Genomic DNA, 12,388 nt, shown 5'->3' with positions numbered 1-12,388 from the left:
AAGTATTAGGTAACACTTTAGGATTGTAGATAACCTTATTTTCTTTTTTAAAAAGTTTTTTTCTGATATTTTTGCAATGATATTGTAATCAAAAGAGACACTAAAGTTACAGAAACATAACTAGTTGCACCTAAGTAAATAAAAGTAAGCATAGAAAAGTTGTTCCAAAAAAAGTAATGGAAAACATGGGAAATTAGTGGAAGTTGTTTTGAGTTTTTAGACTTAACATTAATCATCATTATGACTAAAAGACAAATTTTTTTTATGTGACTCTGTTAAACTATTCCTTCATGTTGACTAATCAGGTTGGCATGCATTTACTGTTCATGGAGAGATTTATTGGAAAAGGCAAGCTGATGTTAACTATAGTTCCACTTTCACAATGCTGCTTTCTGTTTCTTCTTATTGAGAATAAAAACTGCAGACTCAAACTCAAGTGAGAAGAGCGCCCCTGAGCCAATGATATAACACAGCAATTTGAATTCAGCCATTTGAACTCAGACCTTTGGCCTCTTCCTCAGTTATTTCCAGGCAAATTTAGTAAAGAAACCAGAATCACCAAAACAATGGATTAATATATCAACTGCCACGTTCTCCACCCTTTTGTGTTTCCTAGGGGGCGCATGGATTGGAGAAAAAGGAAAAGAGATTTGGCAAGACAGAGGAAAGAGGGGAGAAAAGGTGGATGATTGCACAGGAGCCCAGAAGGGCCAGGAGCCCCCACCTTGACTTCAACCTACAGTGATGTTGGGTCTACAGTGGGGAAGGCGGCCGAGGTGGCCAGTGGCCACTGTTCAGTGTGGGTGATGAAAGGGTCCTCTGTACCCACAATGAGGTATCACCTCACGCCGTCATCAACAAGTCTACAAATAGCAAGTGCTGGAGCGGGTGCAGGGAAAAGGGAACCCTCCTACACTATTGGTGGGAACGTAAATTGGTGCAGCCACTATGGAAAACAGTCTGGCGGTTCCTCAAAAAACTAAAAACAGAACTACCATATGATCCAGCAATCCCATTCCTGCCTATATGTCTGGAAAAAATGAAAATACTAATTTGAAAATATACGTGCAGCCCAAAATTCATAGCAGCACTATTTTCCAAGCCAAGACATGGAAGCAACCCAAGTGTCCATCCACAAATGAATGGATAAAGAGGTGGTACATATATATACAATGGAATATTGCTCAGCCATAAAAAAACAAAATGAAATTCTACCATTTGCAGCAGTGTGGATGGGCCTAGAGAATATTATGCTTAGTGAAATAAGTCAGACAGAGAAAGAGAAAATACTGTATGATATCACATATGTGGAATCTAAAAAAATAATACAAATGAATGTATTTGTAAAACAGGAACAGCCTCACAGAGAAAACAAACTTGTGGTTACCAAAAGAGAGAGGGAAGAGGGAGGGGCAAATTAGGGGTAAGGGATTAACAGATACAAAACATTATACGTAAGATAGATAAACAATAAGGATATACTGCACAGCACAGGGAATTATAACCATTATTTTATAATAACGTAAATAGAGTATAATCTGCAAAATTACTGAATCACTATGCTGTACACCTGAAGCTAATGTGATGTTGTAAGTCAACTACTTCAATTTTAAATGTGTCCTCTGTGAACATGCAGGGAATCGTCATTTCTTGGCGGTCCCTGCAAACTAGTTCAGCCGCGGGGTAGTGTATTTGATGTGCCTTGTGCCTGCATCTGCTGAAGGTAGTTTTGAAGTGAGAATGTCAATTCCTTATTCCTGGGCAGTGGTTTCTTTTCTGTTTCTTCCGGTACTGAGCACTCTGCTGGGTTCAGAGTGGGTAATCAATAAATACTTAATTGATCAAATTAAACCGTTAACCTTCCATAAGCTGAAGGACATGTAAAGTGCCATTTGCTTTTTAATGAGAAATCTGCATTTCGTTGGGACCATATCTGGCACAGGATAGGAACTCAATTTATATTGTTTGAATAGATGAATGACATAATATAGGGGTAGCTCCTGTTAAAGGCTGAGCATATAAACTGCAGCAAATGTATTTCAGCTATGAAAGATGAGAGGTATAATACAGTCTGAAAGATAAACCCTTTACTCCTGGTGCACTAAATGAATATGGCAGCGTAATGTGATGCACCAACTCTGTCTCCTACGCCAGTAGCCTGACAGTGAGAAACTACCAACATTAAGATAAATAGTCAAGGGCTTCCCTGGTGGTGCAGTGGTTGAGAGTCCGCCTGCCGATGCAGGGGACACGGGTTCGTGCCCCGGTCCGGGAGGAGACCACATGCCGTGGGGTGGCTGGACCCGTGGGCCATGGGCGCTGGGCCTGTGTGTCCGGAGCCTGTGCTCCGCAACGGGAAAGGCCACAGCAGTGAGAGGCCCGCGTACCGCAAAAAAAAAAAAAAAAAAAAAAGATAAATAGCCAAGCTAGAATTCCATAAACAGGAGGATCATGTAACTTACCTAAACAGAGGCACTTCTGAGAGTGAAAGAGGCAGCTGTTGGTGACCATGCTGGGACAGCAGGCATAAGCCAGGTCCACCCAGCACCCTGGCACTGAGATCCCCTGAGCATAAACACCACCAGGACAAAGGAAAATACTTACCGGTCACAGCTCTGGGATTGTACTGATATGCACCTGCAGAGAAGAGATTGCAGCTCAGTTATTGCCATGGTCCTAAAGGCACTAATTTCTCACTAAGCAAGAGAAATCCTGGACAATTTGGCTCCCATCTTAAAGCCTTGAGAGAGTCACGGCTAGCAAAACCAGCCTCACTTTAGCACAGAACCAGGGTCATTGATTTGATTGATGCTGGGCCATGCTTAAGAATCAGATATGCTCTTAGAGAAGATGCTGATTACCGAGCGCTCCCCCATCCCACACATTGTGATTCCAGATCAAGGAAAGCTTCCTCTGGCCTCCCATGTCGGGAGGAGGAAGATCTTATTCTGATTCTTGGCAAAGGCTCTGCCATGGGAATTAATATGGGGAGGCTTGTCACATGTAGAAGACAGTCTTTCTCTCCCTGCTGAGCTGAGCCAGGGTGGAGCACAGAGAACCAAGGCTGTGGCAGAGAGCAGGAGGCAGAGGGTTGCTCAGTCATCCTGACTTTGGTTTGCATGGTGTGATGCGATCGGCTTGCTCAGGATCTGCGACCCAGAAGCAGCCTGTGGGAGCTGCCCTCTCCTCCAGCACGCAAAGCCAGCACTAACCGGGCGGGTCCTGCGAGGCCGAGGTGGTGTGTTCTGGAGCCTTGGCTGTTGTCTGAGCTGGCACTTGGGAGGGCTCATTATTGACTACCCCTGTGGTCCCTGCAGAAGGAGCTTTGGATGGCATCAGCCTGGAGCCTGGTCCAGTAGCCAGCCTTGTGGCCACTGTGGTGTCTGACTTGGAAGTAAAAGCTGGCTCTGCAGGGAAGTGCAAGACATGGACAATGAAAATATTGAGAACGGTGTCTTTTCTCGGCTTTGGAAGAGAGTGTACTAACACCGGCTCTCGTGAGCCTGCCCCGGCCAGCCCGCCCCCAGCAAACTCCTCCACAGCTCTGGGGGAAAACCCCTTGAGTGGGTAACATCTTCATCCATCTGGAATGGCCAAGGGGCTTTTGAGGATGCTAGAGGATTTATGGTTATTTATCATGGGGCACATAAACTAACCATCCCAAAGATCTGAGTAGAACCAGGCACTAGAGAAGTGTTTACTAGGAGACCCAGCTCAGATAAACAGTGGAACTGTACGGGCCAAAAGACATTGGGATGCTGATTTTAGTTTACTTTTTACATGTTTGCACAAAACATTTGAAATCAGGGAAACCTGAGATTTGCCCTGAGGGACGTGTCCTGGCTTGGCCCCCATCTCGGGGAGGGTGGGCCACCTGCCTTGTGTTTAGGTCCTTTACCTCCCCATCCCTCACTGGCCAACAGCTGCCCCAAAGTGTAAAGTGTGGTGGCACAACTCTGCTGTTCTCTTTCTGTGAAAAATGGGTCTTCCACTGTGACAGTACGGTGCTTAGGAGCCCAGCCCTGGAGCAGAGGGTGCGCAAGGGTGGCTGTGAGCCCCACATCCCGGGCTGTTGGGCCATAGAGTCGGGCCGCTTCCCATGCTCTCCCAGCCACCTGGGCAGAGCATGGGTGGGCACCCGTGGCCATGGCGCCCACCTGGGAGATCAATCTCATGTCTGAGGTTTCACTGTGCAGCTGCGTCTGCCAAGTGTTTGGGGCATGAAGGCAAGGCTGAGGGAGGCCACCCGAACCAGGTGTGACTTGGACCAAAGGGATTCTGGGTACTCCAGCCCCTTCCTTCCGTTTCTGATCGGCTAAGTAACTGGGAGGAAACCTTGCTCCCGCCTCTCCATCCTCCCTTCAGCAGTGGTTCTCAGCCTTGCGCACCTAAGTAAGGGTCCCCAGGAGAGCTTCTAGAACTCTAATTCCCAGATGCTCCCCAGACCACCCAGAGATCCAAGGAGATTTCAACGAGCATCCACGGTTAAGAACCGGCTTTCCAGGGAGGCGGCCCGAGCAGCACCGTCAACCACAGTGGGATGGCTGTGCCTGGAGGGAAAGGAGGAGACGGGGACCAGGAAAAGCCTCACAGTGGGTAATGGGCCACAGAAAACCAGGAGTCAAGAGAGGGTATTAGAGGATACAGCGCACGTTGTCCCAGGATGTTCAGCCTCCAAGAGCTCGGATTTTCTTAACATCAGGACAGTGCTGAGGAAATTGGGGTAGAGTTTACCTAAGACTCGGTGGAAATGCAGAACCCTGGCAGCTTCGTGCAAGCGTCTGACTAAAGCAATCACAGGTTATTGGGAGAGGGCTCTGCGTGGCTCTCTCCCGGTTCTGCACATCTTGCCAGCAGGGCACTGACGGCCCTTTCTTGGCACCATCTTTTCAAGGATGCTTAGATGGCCTTGGAAGGTGGAGACGGTGCCTCCCCCTGGAACACAGGGCAGACATGTTCATGCCAGCAGTGAAACACTCAGGTACCTGCTCAGGTTTCCCCTCCAGTGACGTAGGCTGCCCGTACGGGCATCTTTTTAGGCCTGCTTAAGGCATGTGGGGAGGAGGGACTTGATGAAACCTGCTGCCGGTCCTGCTGCCTGTGGTGCTGGGTAGGAAAGTCCTCCATCTCTGACCCAGGAGGGTCAGGTTTTCTGCCAGCGCCCATGAGACCTGGGAAGGCTGACGTGCAAGGCATTCAGAACCTCAGACCCTCCCCTGTTCTTGAGGCTACGTTTCTATCACAAAGTGTGATCTGGCCTATTAAGAGTGGATTTTATCCAAAAATGGGCAGAAGACTTAAATAGGCATTTCTCCAAAGAAGATATACAGACTGCCAACAAACACATGAAAGGATGCTCAACATCATTAATCATTAGAGAAATGCAAATCAAAACTACAATGAGATATCATCTCACACCAGTCAGAATGGCCATCATCAAGAAATCTAGAAACAATAAATGCTGGAGAGGGTGTGGAGAAAAGGGAATGCTCTTGCACTGCTGGTGGGAATGTGAATTGGTACAGCCACTATGGAGAACAATATGGAGGTTCCTTAAAAAACTAAAAATAGAACTACCATATGACCCAGCAATCCCACTACTGGGCATATACCCTGAGAAAACCATAATTCCAAAAGAGACATGTACCAAAATGTTCATTGCAGCTCTATTCACAATAGCCCGGAGCTGGAAACAACCTAAGTGTCCATCATCGGATGAATGGATAAAGAAGATGTGGCACATATATACAATGGAATATTACTCAGCCATAAAAAGAAACGAAACTGAGCTATTTGTAATGAGATGGATAGACCTAGAGTCTGTCATACAGAGTGAAGTAAGTCAGAAAGAGAAAGACAAATACCGTATGCTAACACATATATACGGAATTAAAAAAAAAAATGTCATGAAGAACCTAGGGGTAAAACGGGAATAAAGACACAGACCTACTTGAGAATGGACTTGTGGATATGGGGAGGGGGAAGGGTAAGCTGTGACAAAGCGAAAGAGAGGCATGGACATATATACACTACCAAACGTAAGGTAGATAGATAGTGGGAAGCAGCCGCAGAGCACAGGGAGATCAGCTCGGTGCTTTGTGACCGCCTGGAGGGGTGGGATGGGGAGGGTGGGAGGGAGGGCGATGCATGAGGGAAGGGATGTGGGAACAGATGTATATGTATGACTGATTCACTTTGTTATAAAGCAGAAACTAATAAAAAATAATAATATTTACGGAAAAAAAATTCTAAATTACTATGGAACTTATGAGTACCTAAGTGTAGATAGTAACCATATGCAGTTTTGCCATGTGACACGTCTTGTACTTTATCTTGCCTTAATATTTATATTTCCTATGGGTATGAAACATTCAGAAAATATTTGACAAAAGAATATTATTTATGGCTTTCTAAATTATCTTCCTGGTCATTGAGGAGATAAATCAATCATAAGCAAGATTTTCCTAAATGCAAATGATTACATAATTGAGTGTTTAAGAATTGAAAATCTCCTAAGTTTACTGTTTAGTTTTTTTTCCAGTAATTTTCTATGTTCAAAATAATTGATAGCATTTATCAAGTCTTTCTATGTGAGAAAGCACTGAGCAAGGGACTTTACATCTAACATGAATGCCTACAACAATATTACAAAGTAGTATTCTCAATACTATTTTAGAGAGGAAAAACCTGTGTCCCAAAGAAAGTAAATACTTTTCCTAGTGCCACATAAATAAGTAGAGAAACTAAAAATCAAACTCTAAAAATCAAATTTCAGTGTGAAATTCACACACCTCCCCACCCCCCCCGACTCTCTCACATTTGTTTTATTCCATCACACTGTCTTTTACGCTTACTTAGATGACCTATATTTTTTGAAAGTTAAATGATTTAGAGTTCCTTATTTTTCTTGAAGTGACTTTAGCAATTATTATGTTTTGGGCTTTGGGCAAATTATTTATAAGTATATAAAGCTTTATATCCTTGTCAGTAGTATCATAAAGAAAGGTAATTATTTTATTTCTCTCTGAATCTCTCTTATAAAAAAAAAAGAGTGGATTTTAAACCGTTATTAATTATGTACCTGTGAAGCCTGGCTATCAAGCTACTTTGGTTTAAAAGGGAAAATGAAACTAATGTCAATCCTCATTCTTGACGTGAATAAGAGGTGTTTGTAGTGGGACCCTGGCAGTGGTCCACGAATCTGAGGGTTCTCTGTGGACCGGATGGCATCAGGGGATGAGAGTCCGGAGAGAGTCTGTGACATTCCTACCTTTCCCAGAAGGGTTGGGGCTGTCTGGCTCTGGGGTCACCCCTGTCGGTGCTGCTGTAGAGGGTGGCCTTTGGTGAGTCAGGGAGGGGTCTCCTAGAGAGAGGATAACCACATGGCGTTTATGATCCTGAGGGTGGAACCTGGTGTGGCTTCAGAACTGGATGTAAATAAAAAATAAATATATAAATTTAAAGTGGACACGTCTGGCTCCCTAGGCTAGGCCAGAAGCACAAGAGATAAACAAGCATCAGTCTGCAGTTCCTGTTGCAAACAGACTGCACGCTATTTTTTTCTAGCCTTTCAAAAAGATTGCGTAAGTTAAGTATCACACGTGTTTTATTTTTGGCTGGGATGATAGCAGCGATATCAGCTCAGCTTTATAACGCTGGCTTTTGCGTGGGAAAATAAATGATTACTCAAGGGATTGTTTTTGGCACAAGAGGTTGGGGAAAATAATGGAGGCAGCTGTTAGTGGTAAAAGGTGGGGGCTTTGGGGATGAGACCTAAAGGTTCCTCCAGTCTTTGGGTTCTAGAAGTCTACGATTCCAGGTCTCACCCCCTTCTTTCCTCTCCCCTTCCGCCTGCACCCCGCCCTGTTCAGTTCGCCATCCTCGATTCATTCACCTAGAGGAATTGGAACTTTGAAGAAACAGTCACTTTTCCTACAGTGGAAAGCCCTTATTTTTGCCCCTGGACTATGGTTCCAGTGGGTCCCCAGACTAGACCGAGGAAGACACCTGTGTTCTCCCTGAAGTTACTGTTCAGACCTGTCCTCACCCAGCTCATCCCTCCAATGGCCCCAGGATGCCGTGGGCGCCATGTTCCCAGCCCAGCTATTCCTCTGCAACAAGCAGAAGGCTCCCTCCTTGCCCGGCCTCTGATGCCTGCATGGTGGCCACACAGGGGGAGGGGAAGGGGTACAGGGCGATCTCAGCGCTACAGATTCAGTACACATTCAAAAAGCCAGAGGGAGTCTGGCTTTTCAAGGAGTCCCACAGCTGTGAGTTTGCTGTTGAACAGCCCAGCTTGTCTGCTTTCCCCAGAGAGGAGTGGCGAATTTTCACAAATACTACGTGAGAAAGTATCACGGCTGGACATGCACCACGTGTGCAATAAATGTTTGTTAAATCATCATTCTCTTGGAAGACCACAGATTAACCTTTCCTTTTCTAGAGTACGGGGCTGAGTATTCCTGAAAATAGCACTATTGGCTTCCACTCCAAGATTGTTTGACTTCTGGTGTGGTTATCCAGCTGTGGATGGTTAAAAAAAAAGGGATTCTGGAGATCTTTCCTCACACTCAGTCTTGAGCTCTGGCGGGACCCCAGACATGATAACTGGGCTAAGGAGGTCTCTGCTCTGTGGGTCTCCACACTGCTCTCTGGGGAGGAGAACGGGGAGTGATTTCCTTGCAGGCTGTCTCCCAGGGAGGAATCGGAAATGCTCTCTGGGAAACAAGCATGCTGTGAGCACACACCTTTGTCTGTAGCCAAATTCTTGCTTCTATGATCTTAAAGCACTGAGGTAAAAATAGTTAATATTTACCAGATTTCTCTTAATCCTCCTACAAGCCACAATGTTGACATCAGCTCCATTTTCTAGATTAGGAACAAAGAGATCCAAGACATTAAGGCCCTCACCCCAGGTCTCACGGATGGTTTAGTGGCAGAGCCAGGACTTGAACCCAGAACTGTGTGACCCCAAAGCCCATGTATTTCCACCTCCCGGAGGTGTGTTTAGAAGCCCATTGGTTTATTTAGTCTCAGTCCTCAACCCAGATGTCAAGGCCACCTCATTCTGCTGCCCACACTGCAGTCTGCTCTCTGCGTGGCCTTGGCAAAAGGGGCGGAGGGACAGTGCACTTACTGATGCACTTGAGATTGGGAGTGGTCCAGTGGGCGATGTTCAGAGTCTTGTTAAACACGCACTCGGTCAGGCTGGAGGTCCCGGCTTTACGCTTGAAGCCAGAGTTACAAACATACCGCTCCCTGGAGTTGAGGTTGTAACTCTTGACCCAGATGTCTGCATGTTTCACAGATGTGGGAGCTGGGCACGTGATGCCTGCAGAAGTGCAGATGAGAGGGGAGAGGTGAATAGATTTCAGCTTGCTCCGAGGGAACACTTGGGTGGTAGTCAATAACTTCATAGTCGGGGTCTGGATTATCGTAGGGGCCCCTGGGGATACACCTCAGATTCCAAGCATGTGGAAGATGTTGAGGAAGGGCCCCCACTGTCTAGAAGCTGTCCAGAATCTTGCCTCAAGTACCAGCCATTCAGCATAGCTAGATACCAGGGGTCATCAATAGAGACCCCTCTCTCTTGCCCTCCACTCCCATCAGTCTCCAGCCTCAGTATCTCTTAGCCTCTGGATTGCTATCCCTACAAGCCTTTAATCCATTTCCACAAGGCAGCCGGCATCATCTTCAGATGACTTTAAGTTTGATGACTTCACTCTTTCTCGGTTGCCCACTGCTCTTAGAATAAAAACTAAAATCAAGGCTCTGCTGGACCCGGCCCTGTCTGCCTCTCCAGCTACTCTTCCCTCTGGCCACACTGGCCTCTGGTCCCCCCATGCCTCTCACCATGCACCTCCCCCGCCTACTCCTGGCTGGCCATCTCCTGCCACCCTTCTTAGCTTAGTTCAACATCGCTTCCTCAGGAAAGCCCTCCCTCAGCCCCACAATCAGAATAGCTGTTGGCATTAACCAGGACCCCGCAGGGTAACCACTGGCCATAGATGAAAGGCTACACCGATGAGGACTGGAAGAATATTAGTCGTGTATATATTATATACTGTTTTAAATATGTGAAATACTTCATAATAAAAAAGTGGGGGAGGGGATTTTAAAATACCCTGCCACAGGAAGTCAGAAACCTTGGCTGACCACAAGGCAAGAGAGGGCTAAACCATGCCAAGGGTGGGTAGTGGGTATTCAGTGCTTTGGCTGCTAAATGAATGTGAAAAATGTAGGAGATCCTAGAACTAGGAATTTTCTCCTTTCTCTGGGCAAGTTAGGGCAGCTTAGGGTAAAATTGAAGCCGAGAAGACTTGTGAGGCCATTTGGGAGGATTCTGGACAGGCTTTTGGGAGACAAGACACAAGTCACTCCCAGCAGACTGTGGATGTGACAAAGTGCACGTGGAGTGAAAAATAAGATACGTTTTATCAGAAGAATGTTACCAAAAGAAGGTAAGAGCAAGAACTAGAACAATTAAAGTTTTCTTAATAATTGCCCCCTTCTAATTAGTTGGAAGTTGAAAGATTTGAGCAAGATTTAGACCCTAAGATTTTCTTTGTATGAAACTTGATGGCTAAAACCAGTGTCCTGGGGTTTGCCCCATCCTGGACCTTCATTTCATTTCCGAGGCACCTCTCTGTAGATAGATGCTGAATAGATCAGCAATCAGCTCCATAGCTGGTCTAGTGCTGTTAGCATGACACCTAGTGAAGTCCTTTGTTCTCATATCTGAGTTTGGGAACAGGCTAGGATCAGACAGTGCTAGTCTGAAAGTCTGCTGATTCAGCCACCTGAGAGTACTGGGAACAGCCCAGCTCCCAAATGGATGAGGTGGGCTCAGTCACCTATCCGGATGAGATGGTGTCCTATCCAGATTAGAGCCTGTGCTACGCCCGGAGGGGGACAGAGTCTGGAAAATGTGACCATCTTCCACAGTTTTGCATGACGTGCTGAGGATGCTGGATTCCAGAACATGAATCTTCATCTGCCTTGGAAAATGTCTCTGTCTTCACCCGTGTGTCCTGGTGGTGCTGAGTTCCTTCTACAGCCTTCGAATAAGCAAGCCAGTCTTGTTTGATTTACCCCAACAGAACCTGTGCCTGCTTCCTAGAAATCCGAACCTTCCTCTGGTCGTACAGGATCTGGGGTCAGCTTTGACTAGCCACGGGCCCCCCAAATAGCAGCTTTCACCATCTTTCTCACCTCCTCCCTGTGGACTGGGCCGCCTCTGTCCAGAACCCTAGCTTTCTGGACTAGGGACTGCCCCTCTGCCGGTCTTGTCCATCTTCTCCTCCAGAGGGCATCCCCTGGATTTCCACACTCCCCAGCTGCTGGCCTAGGTTTGGATGTCAGAGAATGACTGCCAGAATCACCAGGACACTTACTCACCTGACTCTCAGCGTCACCACCACCTGGACCCCTTATGCCACATCCTGCTGGCCAGGTGGGCCTCTTTAGATATCAAAATCACAAGGAGCCATCTCCAGGGACTTCCCTGGTGGTCCAGTGGTTAAGACTTCGCCTTCCAATGCAGGGGGTGCGGGTTCGATCCCTGGTCGGGGAGCTAAGATCCCATGTGCCCCGCAGCCAAAAAACCAAAACATAAAACAGAAGCAATATTGTAACAAATTCAGTAAAGACTTTTAAAATGGTCCACATCAAAAAAAAAAAAATCTTAAACCAAAAAAAAGAAGGAACCATCTCCAGATTCAGAGTGTGGTTGGAACCATCCACGGTCAAGTGCCCGGCAGCCTGCAGACAGGCCAGCCCACTGCTGGGGCAGCTGTCAGACCCTCCCCTCCTGCTTCAGGCTCTGTCACTGAGGTGTCAGCATCCTCATACCGGAGCCCACCTGAGCTCGGTGGGTCAGTCACTCCAGGCTTTACTTTGGTCTCCCTAGTCTCAAGAGGGAAAATGGATTGTTCGCTTTTTGTTCTTAATCCAACCCCTGACTCTTCTTTTAAAGCCCCATTGACGTCTAATACTAGATTTTTAAAACTATAACATACAGCTTGCCATCCTTTATCACTCCATCCTGATGGTGACAACGTTCTCTTTTCGCTTACGGGGCTTCTATAGTGGACTCAAACATTTTCATTTTTTTTAAAGGAGATCATAAGATAATCGTTATTTCAATGTACCAGTTTTCTAAAAAAATTTTTTCCTACTAATTTGTATGAACAAAGTTCATAGTGAAGAGAAGAAATCTGGCTGTTTAGGTTTACTTCCTTCATCTTCCTCTCTCTCCCATCTGGTCTTTGAGTTGTACCTCTTTCGCCTGAATCCCTTCCCAAACGTTTTTATTCGCTGTGTAGTCCTCAAGTTCAGCTTAATCCACTGATTCTAATTTCAAATGATGTTCTTTTTAAAAAAATATTTA

The 12,388-nt window shown here is 46.2% G+C and overlaps 1 protein-coding gene across 3 annotated transcripts in view; it reads right to left on the bottom strand.

The window, feature by feature from the left end:
- The window catches only part of IL15RA (interleukin 15 receptor subunit alpha), a 49,547-nt gene that overhangs the window by 14,277 nt on the left and 22,882 nt on the right, over positions 1-12,388 (bottom strand). For 2 of the 3 annotated variants that reach the window (XM_081227917.1, XM_081227918.1), the window contains exons 2-5: positions 9,137-9,331; positions 7,271-7,363; positions 3,213-3,407; positions 2,605-2,637 (exon numbers count right to left, since the gene is read on the bottom strand). In XM_081227917.1, the coding sequence (XP_081084043.1) occupies positions 2,605-2,637; positions 3,213-3,407; positions 7,271-7,363; positions 9,137-9,331 (516 nt within the window). The remainder of the gene's footprint in view (positions 1-2,604; positions 2,638-3,212; positions 3,408-7,270; positions 7,364-9,136; positions 9,332-12,388) is intronic. The other variant, XM_081227919.1, reaches the window with a different exon arrangement.

The sequence above is a fragment of the Mesoplodon bidens genome (assembly GCF_964165515.1).
Source record: "Mesoplodon bidens genome assembly, chromosome: 3".
Taxonomy (NCBI): Eukaryota; Metazoa; Chordata; class Mammalia; order Artiodactyla; family Ziphiidae; genus Mesoplodon; species Mesoplodon bidens.
This window is presented reverse-complemented; position numbering and strand designations above follow the sequence as displayed.